This window comes from Daphnia pulicaria, chromosome 7, assembly GCF_021234035.1.
Source record: "Daphnia pulicaria isolate SC F1-1A chromosome 7, SC_F0-13Bv2, whole genome shotgun sequence".
Lineage (NCBI taxonomy): Eukaryota > Metazoa > Arthropoda > Branchiopoda > Diplostraca > Daphniidae > Daphnia > Daphnia pulicaria.
In genome coordinates, this window is record NC_060919.1 from 3,459,312 (window position 1) to 3,485,203 (window position 25,892).

Below are 25,892 nucleotides of genomic sequence, written 5' to 3' on the forward strand. Positions count from 1 at the left end.
GTTAACGTTAAGTCGTTAAGATACAATGAAATGAATGTAGTTGTAGTCTTCTCGTTTGCCGATCGCGTTCTGTCTTCTGTGGTATTTTCCTTTAAGTTCCGACACTCTTCTTTTGTCAGGCCATAAATTTTTTGGGTTTCATGGTGACGTATCTTCTGTTTATAAGCAATAGTTTAATGCAGATTTAGGGAGCATCAAAATGGAATCATAAAGTCACCAAGATACTATCACCTAACAAATCGACTCTTTCTATTCACCTAGTTATATATCCAACAACTTTCGGACTGATTACCATGGATGTGATTATCATCAAACAATATTATGGGCGAAACAAATTATTCAGAATCTAGGAAAGCCAAATTTAAGAGTTCACATTTATCATTGGAATGACACTTCTAATGGTAGTGGAAAAATAATACGAAAATAAAAAAACAAAAATAACAGTTCATGTAAGATCGCTGATGCGTTGGGTGATATCGAGACATAGTTCCGGATAGTTCTTCATCAATTCCATCCATTCGGGCTGACGGGAGAGCTTACTGCAATTTATCAACACAAATTTCATAGCTTTTTTTAAGAGCTTTGGAATGGAATGGAAGTGAGCCCAAACCAAAATTGAGATCGCGTTGCTGATTTTCAGTTGTCTTCAACACATTAACGCATTTATTCTTGAGAGCTTCCACGCCGTATTTATCAGACGCCACGAAGAGCAACTGAGTGATGGATTCCTCTGTCACTTTGGGAGCCATTCCTGTATACAAATAGATGAGCAGTTGCCGGAACACATCAAATTCAATGTCGTCGATGTCCACTATTCGGGATTTTGATTCTAAAAGCCCTGACTGGAACATGGCTGAAAAAACGGGACTTCCGGCCGAAAGGATTAGGATGTGGGCACCAACAGATTGTCCGTCTTTAAACTGGAAATGGACGTCACAAAGAGTTTGGGTGACAAACATTCCCTCTAGTCCGTTAATGATTATTTTCTCGTCCATTTCCTTGGTCCCAAAATCCATAAACAATGTAATACCAAACGGTTGTCTTTGACCGAAAAAATAAACTTTCCAGTGATTAGCATCCTTGTCGTACTCCAATTCTAAGCCAGTGGTGGTATTAGCCTCTTCAAATTCAAACCACACACGAACTGGAGGTACGTTTTTTCTTTCAGTCTCTGTGGGGAGAAATGAAGTATCGTCAAGCTTTTGGCGTTCTGCCTCTTGCTGATATTTCGCAGCAGATTCATTAGTTTCAGCAACGCTGGAATCACAAATGCACGATATCTCTTCGAGTTGAATACCGAAGTTGTAAGGGTAGAGTGCATCAAAATGTTGTGATTCAAATATATAGATGATGTTGTAAATTCGGCCAGACTGGGATCCATGCAAATGAAGCTTATTTTTGAAGAAACCGCATTCCTTTCGCATATTCTTTTCTAAATCCCAGTGCACACGAAACAATCCAATTCGTAATTCTTCTACCTTAACATTGGAACTGGCGTTACACATTTTTCTTTCTAGATTATAATAAATAGAAAAATAAATGGTTATTACAATTTGAAACCAATAGAAAACTGCCACACATGTTAATACTTATTACTATATTATATGGTTAATATTTATTTGATTTTTACCAGTAACAATACTGTTGACAGGTTAAATTCTGGATGAGTTGGATGATGTTTCTTATAGATGATGTGAAAGTGGGATTGCAGTCTGTCAATGATTTGGCTTTACAGACCCTATAGTAAATAATGATGAAAATTTTAAGATGACATTGATAAAGTAAAAAATACATAGTTACTAAATTAATGATTTTAATGGATACTACACAAAGTACTGAAAGAGAGAAAGACAATTATAACCATGAATAAATCAGTAAATTTACCATTAGATGATGAGTGACTGCATCATCAACTTTTGAACTACAATTTAGAATTACCAGGTGTGAGCAAAGTTATTGATTAATCTTCCTAGTGAGCTATTGAAGTTTGTATAGTCTATGGTATGATGTGACAAGTTACACTTGAAATGGATTTGGGCAGGTCTTGATTATCTGAAAAAGAAATGTCACGGTGACAAACACATAAATAAGTTGAGAATTTGATCTGAAATACAGAGAAACATGCCTGTGATGCTCCAACTGTTTGATGCTAAATTCATAGTTTTTTGTTTTATAGCTTACTGGGTTAACTATAGTAAATCACACCTTAAATTTTAGATAAGATGTCTTCAAAAATCCCGGGAAGGAACTAAAAATGTGGTGCATTACTTTCAGCATACAACACAGCAAATGTTTTGTTGAGTTTGATGCCTATCTGTTATAACTTGAAACATTTATCTTGACCGAAAAAAAACTTTTTTCTTTTAAAATAATGAAGAAGACAATAGTGGAACAGTAAGTAAAAAAAGGGAAAACAACCCGATGGCACTGTCAGTCTGTCACCGCTGTGGCGCATCAAGTGTATCAACATTGACCACTAGAGGCGTGCTATGTATCACTTCCGGGCTTTTGGCAAGTGGCAACGCATAGATTCAAATATAAACGTAAATAAAAATGTCTCTCAATGTAATGTAGTCACGATTTGCAAAATCTAAAATCCAAAAAGGCACAATAGTTTTGCTAAATAAAATGTCATAGTCTGAATTGTTTACGGCCCTGAGGTGTTCTTAATTCTTATCCCATTTGACACTCGAAAAAGTTTACGTCGAAAGCTGACATGAAGACATGATTTGTCAATCATGTTTGAAAATTGCACACTGGAAAATTACATTGCGCTTCTGTCAATGTTCCAATTGCTGTCAAAGGACAATCGTAATATAGCATTCAGCTATTATCTGATCCTTCGGTAGAATGAAAAAAAGGTGCCGTCTAACTAAGTGTAAGTCTACGTGAAGTTTCTGCCCATTTTGTTACAATTTTACAATATCTACCTTTAATAGAGATTTTTGAGGTAGGCGTAGTAAACGTCAATAATATTCTGTTGATGTTTAACTAAAAAGACGGCCAAAAACAAGAAGGCGGAACTTTAACGACTATATCCCTATAGAAAGACTAAATAAATAATAGCAGAAAGAAATCTGCAAAGATAAATCCAAAAAATTTAATTTAATCACAACTGAAAATGTATTTTCTTTTTTTACCTGATAAGGTAATGAAGATTACAGCAATTCTTCTGTTGGGTATTCACGTATTTTTTCAAAAATAATAACAAAAACAATTTCTTGGTTAATATAAACTGTTACCAGACGCTTAATGATTACGAATTAACCAGGATTGGTTAGGCTGGATTTAAATTAGCAAATAATTGTTAACATTGGAGCACACAATGTTTCTAAAACGAAGAAACAATTTCGGGCATCCAACGATAACCGAAACACAGAACTTAATACACAATAGGAACAAACCGTCGCTTTTTCGTAACCTCTTCGTTTGAAGTTGATCCTTTAGGTTGCTCATCCTGAACAACGTCCATCTCCATCTCTTCTGCAGTTTTTCTCACTTGTGGTAATTGCAGATCATGAGCCTCCAGTGCAAGATGAGCTGCTTCCAAATTGCCTTCGGCACCCTCGTAGTAGGGGACATAATTCTGGTAACACGAAAAACGTTTAAGAACACAAAGGAAAGTACATTTTTAATACGCCGGAATCCTTACCCATTTAATATCAAGAAGTCGTGAAAAGTAGTCTAATTCCAGAATCACCACTTTGTTCTTGACATGATGTCCTCTCAATGTCATCCAGTCATTTTGCTCCCACTTCAAGATGAAGTAAATCATGAAACGGATTATATTTTCATAATCCGTATTGATCTGCAATTTTTTAATCCCGTGGGCTCCAGCTACTCTAATGGCTTCAATTACTGCAGCAAACCGAGCTGCTTCTTGAGTTCGCCGACCGCGATGAAGACGTTCGCTTACATTCCTGAAGTTTTAATTTCAGAAATTAAAATTATACAAAAATTTTACAAGATATATCTTACGCTTGGTGGTTTGGTCCAAACCAAACTCCGATGGATGCTTTTCCAGTGAAAGGAACTCGACACTCTCCTTGGGTATATGCTTGTACATACCCTTCATCATCAACGTAAAATGTTTGGCCATCATATATTTCCGTCTTCAATTCCAACACAGGCACGACGGGTAGCATAGGTAGAGGGAATTCAAACCTCCATGAAGGATCGCCCAAACCATTCTCGTCTAATTCATCGATGCTTAAACCAGTCAGAGCTTCCATGTCAAACCAATCCGCTCCATCATCATCGTCCTCATCTTCACCGCCATTTTCGTTGCCCACAGGTACGTAGCCGTAATCAACGCCGTCATCATTGGTTTCGTATTGTGATGTGTCAAAATCCCTAATCAAATGAATTCACAGTGATCAAAATTATGCAAAAAAGGACCAAATATGAAAAATAGGCTAAGTTTGTGGAATCAAAACCAACAAGTCTACAGCAAACTTTTAACACTTACGGAAGGGAGTTAGCAAGACTTCCTGCCATGGAGTTCCTACTCCTGGGAAAGTAAGCATCATTGGTTGTTACCAAATCTGCTACAAAGTACTGAGATTGTACATCCGAGTCCCTTTAAAAATATAGAGAAGAAATGTTATCTATATTCAGTGAAGCTCTACACCTTTTTTGTCTTTGGATCTTCATAAATGAAATATATTGAGTAACAGAACATGTCAGAACCTCAAAAGATTTACTAATTCATGCTTACTGCCTCTGAATTTTAAAACCTAGATTTCAAATTCGTTGAACAAAACAATAACAACACATAATTAAAAATACTTACGGAAGAGATGGAGCATATGCACTTCCTGCTGTAGAATTTCTACTCCTGTTGCAGAATGCTTGCAGATCGGCAAATGAGGCATCAGGATGAGGATAGTTGGGAGCATTTGAATCACTATAATTGTCCACTGGAAAACTGAAGTAGATTCACACATTACAACTATCTTTTTAACAAAAACGTTTACAAAGTTTACCCATAATTAGAAGATGGAGAATATGGATAGTGAGCCATCGAAGGAGAACATGGCGTAAATGCTCTGTGCGACATCCTGTAAACGTTTCCACGTGTTCACAAAGAAATTTTCAGATTATCGATTAGGTATTAGGCTCTGACTCACAATACCAATTACCTTGATTGTTATGAAAAATAACTTAGTTCTACGAATACTTTTCTCAGAAAATAATGAATTTGAGTTTAATCTTTCACGAACAGTGAGCACACAATGATAAACATTAAACTACCGACTGTTCTATCGAGGCTTCGAGTTCGAGAACAATACTGAATTGTGAATTGAATTCTGATCGAGACCCCTAGCGGCAGAATAGTGGTGGCGTCCATTTAAAAATCGATAGTTAATTCGATTATCTAGCTTTGTTTATAGTTTGATTTCGTGAATCAATTTCACAAACTAGACGCAGGATTTCAAATTTGTAATTTGTTCAAAACATATCTGAAGTAAAAAGGATGTCATACATTCATACATATCTTTTAACGGAGAGGCAAAAGAAAACTGCATGTGAACTATAACACACAGTCTACTAAAGTATAAATTTAATACATAAACAAAAGAGTGTTTGACTGCTTGTTAATAAAACTAAAGACAACAATCGCGAAGTGAAATTTGCAAGCAGTCCAGAGACTGGTAAAATAAAATCAGAAAGAAAACAAGTCGTCTACTCTTTAGATTATAACCGAGCTGGGTGAAGCTCGAAGTGAAGATTTACCCAAGCGTCGAGCGAAACAAAATTTTTTTTAATACGGGCAATATCTCCGCAGCTTTCGGTTATTAATTCGACTGGGCGGATCTTCTGATGTTCGCTTCATTGATAAATTTTGTCTTTTTCCTTTTCCTGCACAAGCGGCAGATGCAATCCGTGCCAGACGGTCCGCTTCGACGTTCCCGCGCACTCCTCCACACGATGGCACATAATTCTAGCAAAGAAAATTTATTAATGCGATGCACCAGAAAGTCAATACGAACTATTTGTATACCCATTTAATTGTAACCAATTGTGTGTAATGGTACAGTTGGCGAATTAGATTTTGGTTTCGAACAGGAAGTCCTTTAATATTCCGCCATCCATTAGCTTCCCATTTACTAATAAAATATGTCACAAATCTAACAGAATTTTTACTGTCTGTGTTAATTTGAACCTTGTCAACACCTGAAAAGCACAAACAATCTAGCATCACTATTCACTTAAATGCGTAAAAATACGATACCACAGGAGCAGACAATTTTTATTGCTTCAATGATGGCTTCTAACTCTGCCCCATCACTGTTGTAACCACCGAGTCGAGTGGGCTGGCTGACATTTCTGCAAGAAAATATAATAAAAGTTCACAAGATTTTCTTGCAACTAATTTAAACAAAACTAAACCCACAATTTATGATTTGGTCCAAACCAGACTCCAATTGCAGAAACAGAATCGATCAGCTTAAAACGACCGTTAATGTACGATCCGTCTGTGTATACCTGGATAAAATCTTTATCATCGCAATAGAATTCGTAATCATCCATCAAGGCGACCGTCAATAGTTCGAATGGGACTACAGGTTCTTCGGGCACAGGAAACATTTCAAACCTTGGTTCCGTGATCTGGGAGTCCCCTTCAAGAATTTGAATTTCATCACCAAAATCAAACCAATCGGCTTCTTCTTCATCATAATAACAATGGCCATAAGAATGGGGTTTTGGGAAAGTTGTTATTTTCCGAGGCCTATAAAACATGAATATTAGAAGTGTTCCATGTTTTTGGTGAAGATGCAGTTAAAAGACACTCACTGAGTCTGATGAACTGGTGGATGTGAAAGGGATGCTGTTGCTTGTCTAGTTCTGTTACAGAAGGTTTGTAACTCAGCAAATGACGATTCAGGATGGGGAAAGTTAAATCCTCCAGCACGAGGTTTTGTAGAGTGAGCTCTTTCATCAAATATGGGATGAACACTGCTTTGATTGCGGAATGGGGCAGTAGGATGGTAAGGTAGAGATGGAAGACTGCCAAATAAGCAAAGACTGTGTTTACATAAAGTTTAATGGCTAGATAAATGATTATTACCCTCCATGTTGTATGGGTGGATAAGGGTTGTAATGTTGAGGACCAGGACTATGTTGAAAATAGCGTCCAGATGGATTGACACCCAACATTTTCAGCTCAAACAAACAGAACCTTTAAACAAGAGGCACAAATGTGCTTCTTATGCTCCCTATCCTTTCTTGTAAACTGAGACGGCTTAATTAAGATATGTAATGTGAATAGAATAGTGGAGGTGTGTTATAACATATAACATTACTTCAGGTGGAGATCGAAATCGACAAGCATCAAAATGCTTTAAACTGATAAACTTACCGAGTTAACTATTTAAATTTTTGACTAATGGCACTACTGACGATAGCTCTAGGCCTATGACTTATGGAAATTGAATTAAATTTGTTTTTTTGGATTTTTTAGTTTTCTTTGCAGAAGATATCAAAATGTACAGAGTATCGACTATCGTGTAAGGCAGTTTAACTGTAACTGTAACTCATAACTTGTGCCGTTTAGATGGGCGTGTTTAAAGATTGACGCCACCGCCACCTATTGGTAAAACCTAAAACATCATGATCTTTTACCATTTTAAGTGGTTTAATCTAGCATTCGTGATTTCGTGCAGCTAAAAAAGTAAAAATTAATCATGATAATAAATAATAAAATATAACAGTTATTTTATTACTCACATTATGAAGGTTTGGCAAAGAAAAAGCGGCAAAAACAAATAATTAATCATTTATAGATAATCCTCAATGACAGGGGTCCACAGGAGACAGGACAGGGATAAAATAGCGTGATTTAACTTCCCCGGACCCCTCCACGCCATAGCCGTAAGATCATGGGTTTTACAGATAGGACTAGAAAATTTAATTTAACCTTCTGCCTTCATAAAGTGGATTGACAGAGGCCAGACGCCAAGACCCCTCTAATTCTAGATTGTCCAAGCTGGCGTCAGGACAATCCTTGTAAAAACCTTTTGGGGAGGGGGCACGTTTAGGGACCCTTATTGGGTCATCAGAAACCAAATTAGACTAAATTAAATTAAATTGGATTACATTCATTAGACTGTACAGAATCCCGTAGAAAAATTTATAATTTACATGTAGAAACCGATAAACGATATTACCCAACTACCCAACTCGATGCTGCCCAAAGGTAGTGGAACCACGCTATTCGAATAAACTTAAACTTATAAGCGTCATTAACGAGATTTTAAATTACCAGAAATTTTTGTTTTATTCAATTCCATATCAGGACATAGGTATCATTAAGTTTTGATTCCCTAGAAAGAGATTCAATCAGCACTAGCGAACGAATCGGAATAGTAACTGTCGGAATAAAAATCAGGTGTTGCATCCGCGTGGTGGTACATTTCTGTGGCCTGACAATCTCCTGTGCCCAACACACAATAAACGTCAGCACGTCCAGTGTTTTCCATTAAAAAGTCTTGAGGCGGCGTGAGAACACGTGAATCAGGGACGTTGTTACAGTCGCTCACGTTTGGTTGTTGAATTCCTGCGGTGGTCTCGACAAATCCGGATTGATCAGCATTTTTCAAGCCATTTTGGTTTGGTTCAGGGCTCGAAAGTGCAGGCAGCTGTTGGCTCGATGGGGACGGCTGTGGTTCATTCAAATAATGATGATGGTGCCAATACCAGAAATTCTGATCATTTTGTAGACTTTGTTGCATTCTGGCATTCTGATCGGCAGCTTGGTGGGCGGGCGGTTGAGGACCTGGTGCATCCGGAGCCTTATTTTTCTTACCGGAACGACCGGAACGTATTTTCTCCAACCACTTTTTGTACCACGGCTGGTATTCGGGAACTTGGCTGAGAAAATGATCTTTAGACGCCATGTTTGAAAATGGAGAACTTTTCCTGACACAACATGGATGTTCTGCTTAGGCTTTATATAACAAATGGCTGGTGCATGAGCACAAGCAAGCCAATAAAACCACCGTTTTTCGATTTTCTAATTAATTGAAATAAAAATTAATTGAATATAGTTTCTGATTAGTTTTCATTAGATTATTTCACATATACTTCACATAAAATTAAGTCCTAATAATATGAATATCCCTTTAATTAAATAGGATTTGGCTGAGGATGGCCGTAACTATGGCGAACATGTCCTTTGGGGTGGCTCAGAGGTGAACATTTAATCACTCAGGTTATTACCTGCAAACAAAAATTTCAAGTAGTTTTCATCAATTAAATGTTAACCACCTTCAAGTGACAATTTAATCTAATTGTGTTCATTGCGAAATTCTGAATGCGTAGTATAAATATAGGCTACCGATTTAAACCAAAGAAATTGAAGCGTAATCAAATAATATTATACTAAAATTTTCTTTCTGTCATTCTTTAGAATAAGAAAGAAAAACGACCCTTTTCAATAACAAACCTGACCCTCAAGAAAAAAATATGTTGAGGAAGGGTCTGCGTAGGCTATTTTTGTAATAGCCTACGCCTACCTGCTGCTGTCCTTTTTCTACCTGCGATTTTCCAACCGATTATTTATTCTAAAATTACCAAGACTTGTTCCGGTATGAGGGGAGCGTGGGCTCTAAATATAGTCCAGGTCAGTGATCCCTCCTGACATCCAAACAGTCTACATAGGCCTACATACATTACGTAATGGTCGCTGAACTCCAAAGGTCGATGCGCCAAATTGATTTCGTAACCAGCAGAGTGACTGTTACTAAATAGCGTAGGTCTCTAACTCGTGTTACTATGCCCATTCTTCCGGGTTCAAAGAGAAAGTTCTTTGTTGCAGTCCACACAGAGAGGAACATCTTCGGTATAAAAGGTGAGCGGTGAACATCTGTTTTCATCACATCTTCTTCAACCGTCTTCAAGCTGCAACTCAAAAGATTCTTCAAAACATTTCGGTAAGTTAACTGTTCTCTTGCCTAGTTAAGTTATTACCTTATAATTGATTTAACCAATTAAATTGTTATTGTGTGTGATGGTAGACATGATGAAATTGGCCATTCTGATGTTCTTCGTCGCTGCTGCTGCTGCAGGGCCCATCCAGCCGGCCGTTGAATTGGTTCCTACCGATGCCGAAAACGACATGGAGGTGGCGGCCACTCATCATCTTGGCTATGAGAGAAACATTGGCCTGTACGCTGGTGCCTTGCCGGCAGTTTATCCCGGCGGTTTCGGAGGTGGTTTCGGTGGATATCCTTCATCATATTACCCGAGCGCTTATCCTAGCTATTCTCCTGGTTACGGTGGTGCCTATGGGTGAGTTAGTTGCATTACCATAGACAATTTTAGTAAATTCGTAAAATTTCAATTTGCCAATTAGATACCCTTACCGCCCTTACCCGTCCTACGGAGTCGGTGTGTTCGCAGGCTAATAACTCTTTGTTGGCAGCTGTATCGATTGAAGCTGCAACAAGCTCAACTAACACGATCTTCTCAAGAACAACCGAATGCTCAATTTGTTTTTCATTTCTGATAATTCACAGTTGGATAGCAATACACACACACACTGAATTTCCTTTTATAACTCTTCGTCCGCAATATTCTTAATTTAACGATGCCCCCATGATGGAATTTCTTGTCTTTCATTAAAAGAACAAAACATAAAATCACTAACAGCATCAGGTAGAGAACCTTCTAGTACGACCCGTAAATATGATTTTTGTTATATGCGAGAAATTGACGCCGGTGTTCAAGATTCTGCTAAGCTTGAATGAAAGATATCTATTGAAATAATTTGTTTTGTAGAAACTATGGTAACAGCAAAGAACACACAGGATTAAAATAGTAAATAATTTAGTACTGACTTCTTGGTCGTAGCCAAAAAGGCAAAAGGGTGCCCGGGGTAACATAGGAAGGAGCGGCCTGAGCGGAGTAATAAGGAGGAGAGTATTCCGGAGAAGAGTATTCCGGGGCAGAGTATTTCGGGGCAGAGTATTCCGGGGCAGAGTATTCCGGAGCAGAGTATTCCGGGGCAGAGTATGTCGGGGCATAGTATTCCGGGGCAGAGTATTCCGGAGCAGAGTATTCCGGAGCAGAGTATTCCGGGCAGAGTATTCCGGGGCAGAATATGACGGGGCAGAGTACTCCGGGGCAGAGTATTCCGGGGCAGAGTATTCCGGGGCAGAGTATTCCGGGGCAGAGTATTCCGGAGCAGAGTATGTTGGGGCATAGTATTCCGGGGCAGAGTATTCCGGGGCAGAATATGCCGGGGCAGAATATGCCGGGGCAGAATATGACGGGGCAGAATATACCGGGGCAGAGTATTCCGGAGCAGAGTATTTCGGGGCAGAGTATACCGGGGCAGAGTATACCGGAGCAGAATATGCCGGGGCAGAGTATGTCGGGGCAGAATATACCGGGGCAGAATATGCGGGGGTAGAATATGCCGGGGAATAATATGCCGGAGCAGAGTATTTCGGGGCAGAGTAAGCTGGGGTGAAGTATGAGACAGTCGTTGATTTAGTCTCTTTGGTTTTATCGTTGGAGTTGGCATCGTATGTGGATTTGGTATCCTTCTGCGTTATCCAACTGGCCTTTTCCGATGACGACTTTTCGAAATTCTTGCTGTTAACTTTTGAATTGTATGAGGTAGCTGTGTCCTTAGTCTCATCCGAAGTGTTATCTTTGACATCTTCATCATCATCGTCGTCGTCTTCATTGTTGCTATCGTACTGATAAGCAATCAGAAAATGTAAAAATCATTGAAAAGGTCTGTCTAGGTATTCGAGAAATACGTACATGTTTGCCTGATGCGGAGTAAACTGGTGCGGATGAAGCCCCTTCGGAAGAAGCAATTTCAAATGAAGCTGACTCTGAGTAAGTCGTACCATAGGCAGCGGTAGCAACGGCGAACAATGCAGCAAAAATGATAAACTGAAATGTCGAAAAGATTTGTGAATTAAATTCAAAATTAAAAAAAATTAATATCACTTGGTGTTATACCTTCATGTTGGCAAGAGTAAATGTAGATGACTGAATACCTCCATCGGAGTTGATTGACGATTTTATAGCATTTCACAGCGATTAGACTGCATACTGCATAGTAGTGGGAGGTACTTTCTTTGGTTAAATGAAAGTAAGGGCCGGGTATCGGGTAAGGGCCGGGTTATTAGGGGGAATGCACCACAGAAGGACAAACCTATGGTTTGTTATCGCCCTTTCCACTCATTTACAGAGAATTCGCCAATACATGATCAGTTGAAGTGTGTCAAATGAACCAGTTTCGCCAGCGCAGTCAAAACGAAAAAAAAAAAAAAAAAACGTCATATTTATTATATTAAAACGTAGCGACAGTAAAAACACAGGACAGGTTCGGACATTCTTAATGTTTAGTCAACCGTTTAGACACGCGCTACGCGTTCACGATTTCACGACGGGCAAAAGTCCTTGTCTCAGATTCAACATTTTTTCAGGGACATTTAACAAGAATTAGAATAGAATTTTAAACAAAAAATACTTGAGAAAATAAAAGGTACGAGCTGCGTATTTGCTCAATTATTGGTTAATCGAAGATTAATTACATGCCATGCCCATTGCCGAAGATTATTAAGAGCAACTTAATTGGACTATTATCTATCTGTCTGAGAATCGCAAAAGCGTTGAAACGTAATTAATAAAGTAAAACCCATTCATGTGCACAAGTGTGAACGATGGGAGGGAACGGCTAGACACCGGTTATTGCATGTTCTATCAAAGAAAACTACAAGTTGGAAATGATAACTAAATAAATTGCAAATAATGAATCACTCGGATGGAAAACGGCTGTACAAGGTCAATAAACTGAATCAAATTAACGGTGCGACGGTGCCAATGCCAATCTCAAAGTATCTTCAACTATGACCTATCAGTCTGACGATTGAGATTTCCAAAAATTTCTATTTTCTTTTCGACAAACCAGTTCGTTATACTCATCAGAAATTCTGGGGTTTTCCCCGAGTGGACTATTTCGTTTTTTGTCATATTTTGTAGAGTTTGAAGTGAAAAAATAGTAAATCTTTCAGAATAAATCCTTTGTCAAGCCTAATGGTACTATGTGCAACTTTTTCAAACAATACTAAAAAGAATCGATTCGGTAAATCCAAGAGATAAAAAAATTCTAAGAAGACAACCTTCAAAAAACCAGTTTGCTACCAGTGGAGGGAAAGGAACTTGCATTGTCGAGAGAATTCAGAAAAATCAGCCAGAAATTCTGCTTACTCACCTGGCCTATATTGCTGCGAGTCAAGGAGTAGCATACCTCTTTGATTATATTGCCCGATTTAGAAACTAGATAACACCAACAACAAAGGAGTTACATGAGGTCATCTCTTCTCTCATCACAAGCCCAGCTTGCAAATAGGGAATCGACAAGATGTTCTAGGTATTATCTGCTTGATTAACTCGTCACTCCATCACGCTTCAAGCGACCTTGCACGGGATGTCCTAAATTAACCGGCTTTGCCAGGAGATATTGAACTAGATAATTATCATGATTCTGAATAAAAAAAAAGCAATGGCCTACTTCCCAATTCACATGCCAGAGCTGTGTACACACCAGAACCACATACACTTTTCCACATTAAACGTATAGTCACGCAATGATACTCACGCTTCAAAGCAATCGTACGTTCGTGTTATTCCTGTATTCTATAGCCGATTAAATGAATGAATTTTCAGAATCGGCAGTTAAGCAGTTTTCGTGATTTCAAACTTGAAAGAAAAATTAGTCAATAGCAGACGACGCCTACCTCGATTTCAACTCGAGATAATAATCACGACATTGCCATTTAAATGTGATTACTTTTTATTTCAAAATTAAAATTTCACAATAAGTTAAAAGGAAAGTGATTAGTATTTGGGGTAAGCAGCTTTGTATGTCGGAGCAGAGTAAGCGGGAGCCTTGTAAACAGCTGGAGTAGGGTAAGTTGAAGTGCTGGTGTAAACTGGTGTAACTTCATTGTCATTCGAATTATTATCGTCCTCATCATCTTCGTTATCTTTCTCTTCAACTTCGGATTTGGCAGTCTGAAAATTGTAGTCGTATTAAAAAATTAATCTGAATAAGATCACGAATGCAAAGTAGACTTATACCGTGGTGGAGTAAGTAGTGGCGGAATCGACTGAAGATGCGTAACCGGATGGTTCGGAAGAAGCGAGTTCGGCGGAAGCAGTTTCTTCGGAAGACACTGGGGCAACTGGGGGAGTCTTGATGTAGGCTGCGGCAGCGACAGCAAACAGAGCAGCGAAAATAAGGAACTACAAAATCCACCAATGATATTTAAATCTGAAATGAAATGACAGGTGTATTATTTATACCTTCATCTTGAAAGAGTTGTGAAATGGCTTGGACAGCTGTGGGATAACTGATGTCTTTTGGCCGAAATTTCTTTCATTTTATACCCAAAAATTCCAGGGCTGATGACAATGAAAATGATCGGCATCCATTCAAGAGATACATTTTCATGGCAGGTTCAAACGAAAGTAATGAGGTAAGGAGGTTATTAGAATAAATGTAAAAGGCCAATCACAGCGGAATACTACGACTATGTTTCTGCTTCCCATTTGAAGTTACAGGGTCATCTGCTTTGGGGGATTGCTTGGCCCATTTTGTTTTTCAATTTTCGAAATGACGCATTATGTCCTTAACACAGTGAACGTTGATTCACGATGTGGATAAACAAGTTATTTCATTTGTTGCCTATTGCGCTATATAGTGTATAATATTCAATTGGCTCACAAGGTGACCATCGGTTCACGTCATAGTGTTGCATTCTCTGGCACAAAGGTCGCTCTCATATTTCGCTTCCTGCTGACAGCAGCAACTAATATTTATCACGCTAAAGTCACGAACGAATAAGGATATTAACATCTCGATGACAAAGCAATTCTATCTTTCGACTAGATACAAAATGCGGTAAACAGGTGGAATTGTGTATAACTATTATAATACCCAATCTGTCAAACACGCAAACGTCAAATTGGTTTATTTTTTTCCTACGCTATCCATTTCATGCCGGGAATACTTTTCTAAATATAGAATGCAACAAATGTAAAGCAATCTAGTGAATATCACGATTCATATTGCAGTGCACATATTATTCGTGTTGAGGACACGAGGTGAGTTTCAGATAGAAAATGAATCGCCTACTTCACCCGTGTCAAATAGTCTGATCCTATATTTATACAATTTCATTTTGGCCTTCTGAATTGGCTTGGTTCGTAACCCCCTTTCGCCAAATCAATCATCCATGTATTTAATCTGCAAAAAATTCCCGCGTGTGGCCAGCAATAACGAGCTGCTAAATTTGGTATAAATCGTCGATGAACAGCTGCCGAAGGATCAGTTCAATAACTGCTTCAGTCAACAACTAAAATCACTCCGCCATCACCAACTACCATGAAGATCATTTCCAATTTGATTGTGCTGACTGCTCTGATTGCCGCATCAGTTACCGCATCCTACAACAAGTCATCTTCTACTACCTACGCCGAACCGGATTCTTCCGAGCCAGTTTCATCTGAAATGAATACATATTCCGCATCCAACTACTCTGCTCCGGCTTACCCCGCATCAGAAGAAGAAGTAAATGTCTCATAAGCCAAATAAATTTTTAAAAATACTAAAAGTTAATTCATTTTATTTAAAAAAAAATTTAAATCAATTCAAGTTTAATTCAAATTTTAAAATTAATTCAAATTAACTAGAATTTTATTAATTATTTATTTTCTATAGTCATTTCACGGAAATGAAGAGAAAGAAAATGATGTTGAGGCCGAATACGAAAGTGAAACCCAATCCGCCAAATACAACAAGGAGCCGGAGTCTACTACTACCGTCTCTTACACCAGCAGCACTCCGGCCTATAAGAAGCCGGAATATGTAGCTGCCCCGCCAGCAGCAGCATCCTACTCCGCCCCGGTTTATTCCGCCCCGGTTTCCACCCCGGTTTATTCCGCCCCGGTTTATTCCGCCCCGGTGTCCACCCCGGTTTATTCCGCCCCGGTTTATTCCACCCCGGCTGAAGTGGTTCGTTCAACCACCATGGCTGTTCCTATCTACCGATCCCCTGCTGTTTTACCTTACTGGCTGCGCTCGCAACAACCAAACCGTTCGTCCAGCGTCAAGAAAATCGCCACCGTTTAAAACGCCTATTATCATCCTGAACGTCAAACATGTACTATTTAACTTATATACCAAAATATTATTTAAGACATTTTACAGCTAAAATTAAATACAAGAACCAATTATTTAAATTACAATTCGTACAACTGTTGGCCAACAACTGTTTGACCCATTTGGGTGTTATTCATTCAGATCACATCGATTTGTTTTAACAAGGTGAATGGACGATCGAGATAATTTGATGAATTAAACTATAGAAGGCCGGGGTTCGTTATTCAGCCCCCAGGCTCATCCTTGCCAACAGGACTGATCATCTGCACAATATGAAAGTTTTGCAGCTGTTAGGTTATTCGTAATTTGGAAATGAGTTGTTTCTTTTGCATAAATAATTAGACGGTAGATTCATGATAGAAGATATATATTATAGACTGATGCAACATAGCCTAAAAAGAAACGAAAAAAGAGAATTAACATAGATAGCGCGATTACATAAGTAATAATTATAGAAGAGAGAGACTATACTCGTTTTCTCTGTTTAAGAAAATGTACCTCGTCCCAAGATGGAAATAACAAAAGCAAGCTGTGAGAGATAAAGTCGAGTCAAACAAAAACAACTAAAATCAAAACTGGTTTTTTCCGAGAACGTAAAAGGAATATAGAACGTAAAAGACTAAATATAATAAGAACAAACAAAATCAAGGAGTAACAACTCGCTGATTGAGTTGGAAGATCAGCCCCGTGTGTCCATTGACCCTCTCCAACATTATTTGTTGTTTCGCCAAAAATAGAATCAGCTGTTGGGTTGTTGGGTTAGACAAAAAGAGGTTATGTAGATACGGGGGCCGATGAACTTGCATTGCGAACTTTTGGTGGTCTCAAACGACATTTTGATTTTGCAAATTGATAGAATAAAATTTGATTGTCGAACCAAATTCTGAGGTCGTGGTTTTACACAGGTCAGCGATATAATAATGGATATTTATTATATTTTGTGGTGGATTAAAAAGTCGGAATTCCGGATCGAGGTTTAGCGACGGCTTTGAATCCATCGTAGGCTGACGTGAAGCCAACAACGGGTTCCAGCGTCGGTAAAGGCTGTCCGGGAATGGCGCTAAAGTCGAACGTCTTGACCAGAGCCGACGTGAACAGGAAGTAACTGTTCCTCGTCAACGGCTCGCCCAAACACATCCGCTTGCCTATAATTAATAACATTATACAATTTTCGTAAAAATTAAGGATTGGGTAATTTTTCTTATGTGTACCAACGCCGAAGGGGATGTGATTTTCATTCTTAACAATTTTGGTCATGTCGACATTCAAATGTCGTTCGGGACGGAAGCAGTGCGGATCCTTCCAGGTGTCGGCATCGTTAAGCACCGAGTCGATATTAATTGACAGTATACTTCCCTATAAACATTAATGATATTAAGTTAATTCTGAATGTAATTGTAAACAATTTGATTTCTAAATGTTTTACTTTGGGGATGTTGTAGCCGAGAAGTTTCGTGTCTTTGGTCGCACGGTGAGGTGCCGTCAGAGGAGCGATGGTGTTCATCCGCTGGACTTCCATTAGAACCGCATCAGTGTAGGGCAAACTATCAAAATGACGTAATTTAAAATACATGACAGTTAAATGCAATTAACAGTTGATTGAATAATACCTGGCCCTAAGAGCCAGAGATGGTAAAGCGGTTCCGCAAACTTGATCCAGCTCTTCTTGCATCTTGTGTTGTACTTGAGGGTAATTAATCAGGTAAAGCAAAGTGAATCCTATACGTATAATTAATTCATTTCGTTAATTACAAATTTCATTAAATCTAATTATTTTAATTTACCTATGGAGTTGGCAGTTGTTTCAGACCCGCCGGTGATCAGATCTTGAACAGTTGCCACTAATTGTTTATCTTGTATAAAAAATTCAAAATTGACATCAGGTAAATCAAATTAAACACGTCAGCCATCAACAGTGACTCACAGGTGAAAGTTGTCGAAGGATTTTTGGCCGATTGCTGTTTCACCTCGTCGAGGTAGGCGTCGATAAAATCACGGGGAACGTCGGCGTCCAACGACCGGCTTTTTTCGTGCTGTTCCACAGTCTCCTGGACTCATTGCCCAATTAATTATATAATCCAATAAATATCAAAATGAATTCGCTACCGACTTTGATAAATTTCTGCAGGGGCTCAAACATGTCCGTTTGGACTCCAAAGTAGCTCCTCAATCCTGGGAAAAGTCGGAGCAGAAAAACCGGAACTGGGAAATTGGCTCGGACGGGATTGCCCACCCGGAAGAAGAGGTCGATGTCTTCCAGTAGGCGCTTGAATCTGGCGTCGTCGCGCTGGAACCGCTCACCACCCACGATGGCCCAGAGAATGTTGACGACCGAAACGACAAATATTCCCTTGAAGTCGACAATAAAATCGTCGTTGGACCGGCCCTGCTTCTTGATTTCGTCAATCAGGTCCCGGATCTCGTCCGTCATTTGGTACTCGACCGACGTCTTGCCGAACCCCATTTCTCTCAGCTGGCGCATGGTGAACCGCCGCTGCTCTCGCCAGAATTCTCCATCGGTGAAAACCACGCCTACAGTCATCATAGTTACATTTAACACATTTAAAAGGTCAAAATTTGTAAGAAATTCTAGACCTAATTTCTCGCCAAAGGTCCGGGCGATAATGACCGAGTTGGAGGGTCTGCCGTTCAAATCGTCGTTGTGCAGGGCTTCCTTGACAGCCTGGGGACCGACCACCGAGATGAAGGGCTGATTGGGTCCCACGTAGAAGCCGGCCACCGGTCCGTAGGTCTTGGCCAGCTTCTTCAGAGTTCGATAGACCGGCTCCCCATTGGACAGGAAAGGTAAATAGCCAAAGAACGGAATCCCTTTCGGTCCTGTAATTACAACAACATCCATCCAAATCAATGAATTTAATTTTCAAATACGTAAATGATTTCCATTTAAGTGAATATTCTTACCAGGTGGGAAATTGCGGGGACGCTGCGACGCCTTGATGATCAAAAATACCAAGACGGTGAGTGAAACGGCTTCGAACAACATCCTGCTGGCCCGGCTCCTATTTGACGACAGACTCACGACCATTTGCCAGCTCCTTCTCCGGCTTATATACTACGCGCATGGCGAAAAATAAACAAAAAACAAACAAAAACCAAATGGGTGCTACTCTGCGACATGTTGCTGGGTGCGAAATCTGTGTGCGACACATCACAGGCGTGACCATGACTCTTTGCGGATCGGTTAGCTTTTTTCTACGGTGCGCTGGATCCTACGTCAAGATTGGGCACACGTAGAAAAACAGACAACGTATATGATGCTCAGTTAGAGATCAATGCACGGACTGGATGAAAGCAAGAAACAAAAATCGATACCCCAAAAGGGTGAAAGAGAGGTTATCGGTGTGACAGTTTTGATTCTGTACAATTCGTACCCGAATTGACGTCACACAGTCGTGAGGTTTGTTGCCGAGCACGGGTAGTGCACGAAAATCCGAGAAAGAAAGCCGAGCTCCCATTTATTTTATTATTAGGAGTCTCTTTTTTCAATTGTGTTTGCGTAGATATAAATAATGTGTACCTAAGACTGGAAGGGGGATGTACATTCAAGTGGTTGGAGAGAAACAAATCGATGAAGGTTGCAGATTAGAGTCAAAGGTCAACTCTCTGTCAACTTTGAATTATATTGCCAACAGCACAGCAGCAGCAGTAGCAGTTATACAGCAATAATAAGTCGCCTTGAGCTTTTTCAACTTTTGACCGATCGCCCCCAATTTCTCATTTTTTTTGGGGGGGGGGGGGGGGGGGGGGTTTCTATACGCCCAGATGAATCCGGCGCGGATCAAAACAGGATGTTTAATTTTCTTCAACTCATTAATATTTCATTAATTACAAGTCTTAATTAAATAAGGAGCTTATTAATAATAACAACAACTGCCGATGTCAGCAAAAACCTTGAAATGTCGTCAACCTTATTCCTGGTAAAGTCAAAAGCCTTTCGGAGAAACGCGCATCTTTTTTTATTTAAGTTAGTTCCAATTTGGAAGAAATAAAAAGGAATAACACATTTGATTTTTTTTTCTAGCGCGTTGACAGCCTTGGAAAATGTCGACAACCTTACGAGAGATTACACAAAACTTGTGTGAAATTTGACATCGGCGATAAAACGTCGATAAAAGTCGCGTGGAGAAAGTCGGGAGAAAATTCGCGGAATAAGTTTGAAAAGTCAAAAACCTTTTAAAGTATGTACCGTAGCAACGAGGGTGAAAACGCCATTAGATTATCGAAGTTTAGTTCTACATTAGATATATACATGCTCTAAAAATAAATTTGGACTTTGAAATGTATCCTATAAGTCAAATAGATTTTCCAGACTGCGATAATTATATTCCAGATACTTGGAAGCGCTTGGCTGGGCATCGATTTGGCCTGATTTGGCCCCCCCCCAAAAAAATATTAAATTGTTGGTTAGCTTACTTATTCCTAGTAAAGTGTCGATAGCGGAAAAAACTTAAACATACAGACTCAAACTGGTTTGTGCTTTTTCAAAGTATTGAGATGGCAATCGCACATGGCTGTAAAATCAAATGAAAAAGGCGTCTGCCGTTTACTGGTTAAGAGAAAACAGTCAATGTATTCCCAGAAACATTTTTTTTTTAAATTAAATAAAACATATAATAAATAAGTCAATACTATATACACAATTTCAATTTTGATAAATGAATAGATGACCATTCTCACATTGCACGCAATTAATAAATTTCTGAGAATGAATTTCAAGTAGCAAATTTTATATGAAGATTATCATATTAACCACAAGGCTTTGATCATATCAGACACCTTCTCTCCAATCATTATCTAAATAAAACAAACAAATTCCAATTAAAAATGATTGCGGAATAATAAAATTTGCTTAGTGACTTATACCGCCGGAACGTTGGTGTTGCCGGATACGACGTTGGGCATGATGGAACAGTCGGCCACTCTCAGACCACCGATCCCGTGAACTTTCAATTTCGAATCGACGACGGCCGTTGCTGGATCCGATCCCATTTTACAGGTGCCGGTCATGTGGTAAATGGCCGTTGAATAATGGCGGATGAAGCAGCCCCAGTAGTCGTCCGTCCACGGAGTGAAGCTCTCGCATCCGGGGAAGATCTTGTCGTAGAATTTGCTGCCCACTTTCCGGAACGCTTCCGTCTTGCTCAAGGCCAGTGCGAATTTCGTCCCCTCGATCAGAGTTTTGAGGTCCATTCCGGCGTCGTCGGTGAAATATTTCGGATCGATCACCGGAGCCGCGTGCGGATCGTTGGAGGCCAGCCGGATGGTCCCCCTGGATAATGGGCGGAGTAACGTCGGGATCAATTGCCACATGTCCGTGTTGACAAGAGGCTGGTAATAGGCGTTCCAGATGTCGTCCCTCACGCCCGTGTTGTAGCGGAAGAACAATCCGCTCTCGGAAGCCGGAGTGGCCGAAACGAAATGATATTGGATATCCGGCCAATCGCCTTCCGGCGCGTATTTGGTTTTCATCCAGGCCACCCCTTCGGTGCCTCCCAGTGACGTCAGAGGCCCTGCGGCGTTGATGGTGTAATTCAGTATGACCGGAATACTGTAATACCGCGCTTCCGTCACTCCAAATGGCTAAAGAAATTTGTAATTTTAAAATTTGATTTAAAGTTAATTCAATTAAAAGGAAAGAATTACTTGATCCATTCTAAAGACCATTCCGCCTAAGGCGATGTGATCTTGGAGGTTGTCGCCCACCGGCAGGTCGGCCATCAGCGGAATTCCGAACGAGCCGAGGTGATCCGCATGGCCGATTCCGCTCAGCATCAGCAATTGCGGACTGTTGACGGTTCCGGCCGAAACAATAATTTCCTTTTTGGCTTTGACTTGGTAGATTTTCCCGCCCCTCTCGAAGCGGACGGCGGTGGCCCGTTTGGTGGCCGGATCGATGACGATCCTGTGGGCCAGCGAACGCATCGAAATGGACAAATTGGGCCGTTTGCGGATGGGCCTCAAAAAAGCTTTGGCCGTCGAGCAACGGGCTCCTCTCCGGCTAGTAGCCTGAGGTATCATGAAACCTTATTTTAAAATAAAAATTAATTATAAATTAATTGAATCGCATTTAAATTTTAAATGGATTAAATCAAACCAGTTTGTTTTTCCGCATTGCAGTCGCGAATTTCGTAGCCCATTTCGACTCCGCCCTGGATGAAGGCCGCCGCTAGGGGTGTCATGTAAGCCGGCTCCTGGACAGTCAGGTAACCGCCTGTGCCGTGGTACTTCTTGTTGGCGGCGATGTACGGATTCCGGTTGTCTTCCGACTTGATGAAATACGGCAATACATCGTCGTAGGACCATCCGGGATTATCCAGCGCCCATTGATCGTAATCGTTCTTGTTGCCACGGGCGTAGACCATGTAATTCAGGACGGACGAACCACCGAGAACTTTGCCCCGGGGCCAAATGCACCTGTCAAATAAAGGAAATTAACCTGCTAAATCAACATCAACAAACGGATAATGTATTTACTTGGTTTCATTAAAGGCCAGACAGGCTCCGGATTGCGGAACGGTTTTGTAACTCCAGTCGATGTTGGTCCGCTGGAGGTGGTGAGCTAATCCTGGAACGTCGGACACGATCGTTTCATCTCCGCCGGCCTCCAGCAAAAGCACTTTCCAGTCGTCCACTTCGGTGAGCCGATTGGTCACCACCGCTCCGGTCGATCCGGCTCCAATGACGATAAAATCGTACTCGTTCAGAAACGTCTTTTTTTTTTAAAATAAAATTGCATAATTTGTTATTATGCTGACAGCTAAGAAACCTCGCATTAGAATCACGACAAAACAAAAGAACAACTGGAACGAAATTTTTGCCGCACTTATTTGAAATGTCCCGTCCATATACGGACATTAAAAAAGAAAGAATGTTGAAGGGCATTTTGTTTCCCAAATTTGGACAATTTGGCGTCAACAACAGTTAAGCCAAAAAAAGCCAGACAATATCACTCGTCTGTATGTGGCAAAACCTGATGTTGGCCAGAGTCCAGCAGAACTTTATCCGGGAAATACCCTGGTCTATTCCACGAGAAGGTATTTTCTTTGTACCTCAAATTTATTGCTTAACTGTTAAATTGAATTAAACATTTTTTTTTTTAAATTTAATCCTTACTTCACTACTAATACTTACACTACTTATTACATAATTGTTAAATTGAATCAAACCATTTTTTTTTTTTTTAATTTAATTCTTACCGTAGTATCCGTGACGCGTCCTTCAGGATCGTTGAACTCGAATGAACTATAAAACAAATAATAGAGAACGAATGCGGGAAAAGAGGCCCAAACACTCAAATTGCCAAAAATCTGAGCAGGCGGCGGAAGCATATTAGATCACGGACACGAGCGTGTCCAAACTGCTTGCTCACAAATGGTCTACTGTCTACTAGATGGTCGAAACTGGCCAGACAGTTAATTTTACATCACTTTTTTATATAGGTGACGAGAGAATGAACTTGCTTCGCCCCCCAATAGTATAGATAAACCGGTTTTCCTCCACGAAATAACGCGTATAGATCCTTGAGGGCACTCGAATACCAAATGGGTCATTCATCACGAACGCATCCCAGGAAACACTTTTTTTTATTACTTCATCCAGCCTGAAGCTATTTGCCTTTTTTTGGCATAATATTTTAAGAGATGCGGTAACTGTAAAATGGCAGCGATAATTGTTCTAAAATTATTTATTCGTTTGTTTGTTTTCTAAATTCGGGTTTATCTAACTAAACTAAATTTCTTTTCTTTGATTCCAAACTCGCGGAATTGCGACGGCTTTGAACGGCTTAGGACTGGATAGAATTCCGGAATTGGCTTCCAACGTCGGAAGCGGTTCGTTGGGGACCGACTGGAATTCAAACGTTTTCACGAGACAAGCCACGAAGAGAAAAACAGTATTTCGCGCCAATGGCTCACCCAAACAAATTCGCTTCCCTACAATTAAATCAAATTCATTAATTTAGCATCGGATAAAAATAACTAATTTAATAACGATAATACCTATGCCGAAAGGAGTGAAAGCGTCGTTTTTGATCACCTTCCCATTTTGATCCAGGTGACGTTCAGGTCTGAAATTCCCAGGGTCTTCCCATGCAGTTGGGTCTTTGAAAGCCGAGTGGAGACTGATGGCCAGGATGCTTCCCTACAATCAAATCAAATCATTTTAAATCAAATTGAACTCAGCCTAATTTTGATAGCCAAATTTAAGACTGCTAGTAACCCTATTACTTTAGGAATGGTGAAACCTTGAAGTTGCGTGTGTTTCATGGCCCGGTGGGGCACAGCCAGAGGGACGACGCTGGCCGTTCTCGTGACTTCCATCAAAATAGCTTCAGTGTAGGGCAGTCTATTACCGAATCATTTTATTCTTTGGTCTCATTTCTACAATAAATTACGTACCGTGATCGATGTGCTAGTGACGGCAGAGAATCGCCGCAGACATCGTCCAGTTCCTGGCGCATCTTCTGTTGAATTGTAGGATAATGAATCAGGTAGAGAACCGCAAATTCTAAAAAAAATAGAGTTAGTTAAGCCAACAAATGCATTTGTAAAATTTCAACAAACCAATGGCACTTGCAGGAGTGTGCGATCCCGCGCCGAAAAGGTCCTCGATTGATATGACAAGCTGCTTCTCTGTGAAATCCCATGGCAATCGACATACACACACGTTTTAAATGATTTAAAAAAATAGATGAATTAATTGTATTATACTGCTGAAAGTGGTTGACAAGTTCTTCTCCATTTCATCCAAGTATACGTCGATATAATCGCGAGCAGCGTGTCCCGGCTTCGATCTGGTGGCAAGATGTTCGTCAATGGTCTCCTGTTCAACAAGAATGCGGTTATTACCTACTTTTTATAAGTGGAAATTGAATACATACATACCTCAATGAAATTGTGTAAGGGAATAAACAGGTCGGTGTTGATTCCCAGCCATCTCGGCAGAGAAGGAAAAAGTCGAATTAAAACCGCATGAACAGGTAAATTGGCTAACACTTGCAGAGCCTTGCCACTTTGTAAAAATTGATCGATATTGTCCAATAGTTTCTTGAACTTTGGATCGCCCCGCTGAAATCTTTTCCCACCAACAATGGCCCATAGGATGTTAATCACCGATACTGAGAAAATGGATTTGAAATCTACAACGTGATCAGGGTTGGATTTAGCCACTGCAGTTATTTCAGCAATTAAATCGGTAATCTCGCCCATCATCTGATCTTCGATTGATGTTTTGCCGAAACCAAGATCGCGTAAATGACGTAACGCGAATCTCCGCTGCTCTTGCCAAAAATGGCCTTCCACAAACACCAGGCCTATCATCATCAGAAATATAAACCGGAAAAGTTCTATGGAAAGATTGAAAACAATATTACGCCACAAGCTATTACCTAATCTCTCCCCAAATGTCCTACTCAATATTATTGCACCGGTAGGTCTGCCGTTGAGATCTTTATTCTGCAGGGCTTCCCTGACGGCCTGGGTCCCGACAACGGAGATCATCGGCTGAGTCGGTCCCAAATAAAACCCAGTCACCGGTCCGTACGTTTTAGCCAATTTTTGCATAGTTTCAAAGAACGGGTCCTTTTTGGGCATTAATGGCGCATAGCCAAGCAGCGGCACTCCTCTGGGACCTGTTCCAAAATTATTTTATAATTATGTAGGATGACGTTGAATTCATCGCTGTG

At 40.1% G+C, this 25,892-nt stretch overlaps 7 protein-coding genes across 23 annotated transcripts in view; 2 read left to right on the top strand and 5 right to left on the bottom strand.

Annotated features, from left to right (window-relative positions):
- Positions 1-222: 222 nt before the first annotated feature.
- LOC124349777 lies at positions 223-5,302 on the bottom strand. 2 transcript variants are annotated; one of them, XR_006920315.1, is made up of 10 exons: positions 5,142-5,302; positions 4,986-5,060; positions 4,793-4,927; positions 4,469-4,579; positions 3,979-4,353; positions 3,653-3,920; positions 3,141-3,586; positions 2,931-3,051; positions 1,631-1,738; positions 223-1,513 (listed from the first exon to the last, which is right to left on the bottom strand). XR_006920315.1 is itself a non-coding variant. In XM_046800620.1 (7 exons), exons 2-7 carry the CDS (start codon positions 5,057-5,059, stop codon positions 3,383-3,385), a joined length of 1,167 nt encoding a protein of 388 aa, XP_046656576.1. In that variant the 5' UTR covers position 5,060; positions 5,142-5,302; the 3' UTR covers positions 3,105-3,382. The 2 variants fall into 2 exon arrangements, 1 of the variants encoding a protein (XP_046656576.1); XM_046800620.1 differs by lacking the exons at positions 223-1,513; positions 1,631-1,738; positions 2,931-3,051 and having other exon boundaries at positions 3,105-3,586.
- A 125-nt stretch (positions 5,303-5,427) lies between these two features.
- LOC124349823 (ribonuclease H-like) lies at positions 5,428-7,536 on the bottom strand. Of its 3 annotated transcripts, none has more exons than XM_046800707.1 (7): positions 7,364-7,536; positions 7,073-7,183; positions 6,799-7,011; positions 6,398-6,733; positions 6,236-6,330; positions 6,005-6,177; positions 5,428-5,944 (listed from the first exon to the last, which is right to left on the bottom strand). In XM_046800707.1, the coding sequence occupies exons 2-7, from the start codon at positions 7,159-7,161 to the stop codon at positions 5,765-5,767; spliced, it is 1,086 nt and encodes a 361-aa protein (XP_046656663.1). In that variant the 5' UTR covers positions 7,162-7,183; positions 7,364-7,536; the 3' UTR covers positions 5,428-5,764. The 3 variants fall into 3 exon arrangements, with proteins under 3 accessions (XP_046656663.1, XP_046656662.1, XP_046656661.1); XM_046800706.1 differs by having other exon boundaries at positions 7,073-7,237; XM_046800705.1 differs by having other exon boundaries at positions 7,073-7,246.
- A 2,356-nt stretch (positions 7,537-9,892) lies between these two features.
- Positions 9,893-10,548, top strand: LOC124350174. Of its 2 annotated transcripts, XM_046801219.1 has the most exons (3): positions 9,893-9,935; positions 10,020-10,293; positions 10,358-10,548. In XM_046801219.1, exons 2-3 carry the CDS (start codon positions 10,022-10,024, stop codon positions 10,407-10,409), a joined length of 324 nt encoding a protein of 107 aa, XP_046657175.1. In that variant the 5' UTR covers positions 9,893-9,935; positions 10,020-10,021; the 3' UTR covers positions 10,410-10,548. The 2 variants fall into 2 exon arrangements, with proteins under 2 accessions (XP_046657175.1, XP_046657174.1); XM_046801218.1 differs by lacking the exon at positions 9,893-9,935 and having other exon boundaries at positions 10,013-10,293.
- An 8-nt stretch (positions 10,549-10,556) lies between these two features.
- On the bottom strand, positions 10,557-14,400 carry LOC124349762 (adhesive plaque matrix protein-like). 4 transcript variants are annotated; one of them, XM_046800594.1, is made up of 6 exons: positions 14,332-14,400; positions 14,107-14,271; positions 13,238-14,040; positions 11,980-12,200; positions 11,774-11,910; positions 10,557-11,709 (listed from the first exon to the last, which is right to left on the bottom strand). In XM_046800594.1, the coding sequence occupies exons 4-6, from the start codon at positions 11,983-11,985 to the stop codon at positions 10,656-10,658; spliced, it is 1,197 nt and encodes a 398-aa protein (XP_046656550.1). In that variant the 5' UTR covers positions 11,986-12,200; positions 13,238-14,040; positions 14,107-14,271; positions 14,332-14,400; the 3' UTR covers positions 10,557-10,655. The 4 variants fall into 4 exon arrangements, with proteins under 4 accessions (XP_046656550.1, XP_046656553.1, XP_046656552.1 ...); XM_046800597.1 differs by lacking the exons at positions 13,238-14,040; positions 14,107-14,271; positions 14,332-14,400 and having other exon boundaries at positions 10,557-11,376; positions 11,452-11,709; positions 11,980-12,279; XM_046800596.1 differs by lacking the exons at positions 13,238-14,040; positions 14,107-14,271; positions 14,332-14,400 and having other exon boundaries at positions 10,557-11,196; positions 11,227-11,709; positions 11,980-12,279.
- Positions 14,401-15,333: 933 nt separating this feature from the next.
- On the top strand, positions 15,334-16,269 carry LOC124350029 (developmental and secondary metabolism regulator VEL1-like). Of its 3 annotated transcripts, none has more exons than XM_046801008.1 (3): positions 15,334-15,598; positions 15,749-15,945; positions 16,000-16,269. In XM_046801008.1, the coding sequence occupies exons 1-3, from the start codon at positions 15,413-15,415 to the stop codon at positions 16,157-16,159; spliced, it is 543 nt and encodes a 180-aa protein (XP_046656964.1). In that variant the 5' UTR covers positions 15,334-15,412; the 3' UTR covers positions 16,160-16,269. The 3 variants fall into 3 exon arrangements, with proteins under 3 accessions (XP_046656964.1, XP_046656965.1, XP_046656963.1); XM_046801009.1 differs by having other exon boundaries at positions 15,749-15,929; positions 15,999-16,269; XM_046801007.1 differs by having other exon boundaries at positions 15,335-15,598; positions 15,749-16,269.
- Positions 16,270-16,539: 270 nt separating this feature from the next.
- On the bottom strand, positions 16,540-19,243 carry LOC124349633 (methyl farnesoate epoxidase-like). Its single transcript, XM_046800391.1, has 9 exons — positions 19,112-19,243; positions 18,785-19,027; positions 18,300-18,721; positions 18,114-18,237; positions 17,974-18,042; positions 17,800-17,908; positions 17,616-17,733; positions 17,401-17,545; positions 16,540-17,334 (listed from the first exon to the last, which is right to left on the bottom strand). The coding sequence occupies exons 1-9, from the start codon at positions 19,233-19,235 to the stop codon at positions 17,138-17,140; spliced, it is 1,551 nt and encodes a 516-aa protein (XP_046656347.1). The 5' UTR covers positions 19,236-19,243; the 3' UTR covers positions 16,540-17,137.
- A 1,577-nt stretch (positions 19,244-20,820) lies between these two features.
- Positions 20,821-25,892, bottom strand: part of LOC124349426 (glucose dehydrogenase [FAD, quinone]-like) — a 211,430-nt gene continuing 206,358 nt past the window's right edge. For 3 of the 8 annotated variants that reach the window (XM_046800014.1, XM_046800013.1, XM_046800015.1), the window contains exons 9-13: positions 22,685-22,920; positions 22,305-22,624; positions 21,854-22,233; positions 21,074-21,790; positions 20,821-21,004 (exon numbers count right to left, since the gene is read on the bottom strand). In XM_046800014.1, coding sequence (XP_046655970.1) covers positions 20,951-21,004; positions 21,074-21,790; positions 21,854-22,233; positions 22,305-22,624; positions 22,685-22,920 — 1,707 coding nt within the window. In that variant the 3' untranslated portion in view covers positions 20,821-20,950. Of the gene's footprint in view, positions 21,005-21,073; positions 21,791-21,853; positions 22,234-22,304; positions 22,625-22,684; positions 22,921-24,244; positions 24,350-24,435; positions 24,554-24,606; positions 24,716-24,771; positions 24,841-24,918; positions 25,031-25,092; positions 25,521-25,595; positions 25,854-25,892 lie in introns of all 8 variants that reach the window. The other 5 variants (XM_046800017.1, XM_046800016.1, XM_046800018.1 and 2 more) reach the window with 4 other exon arrangements.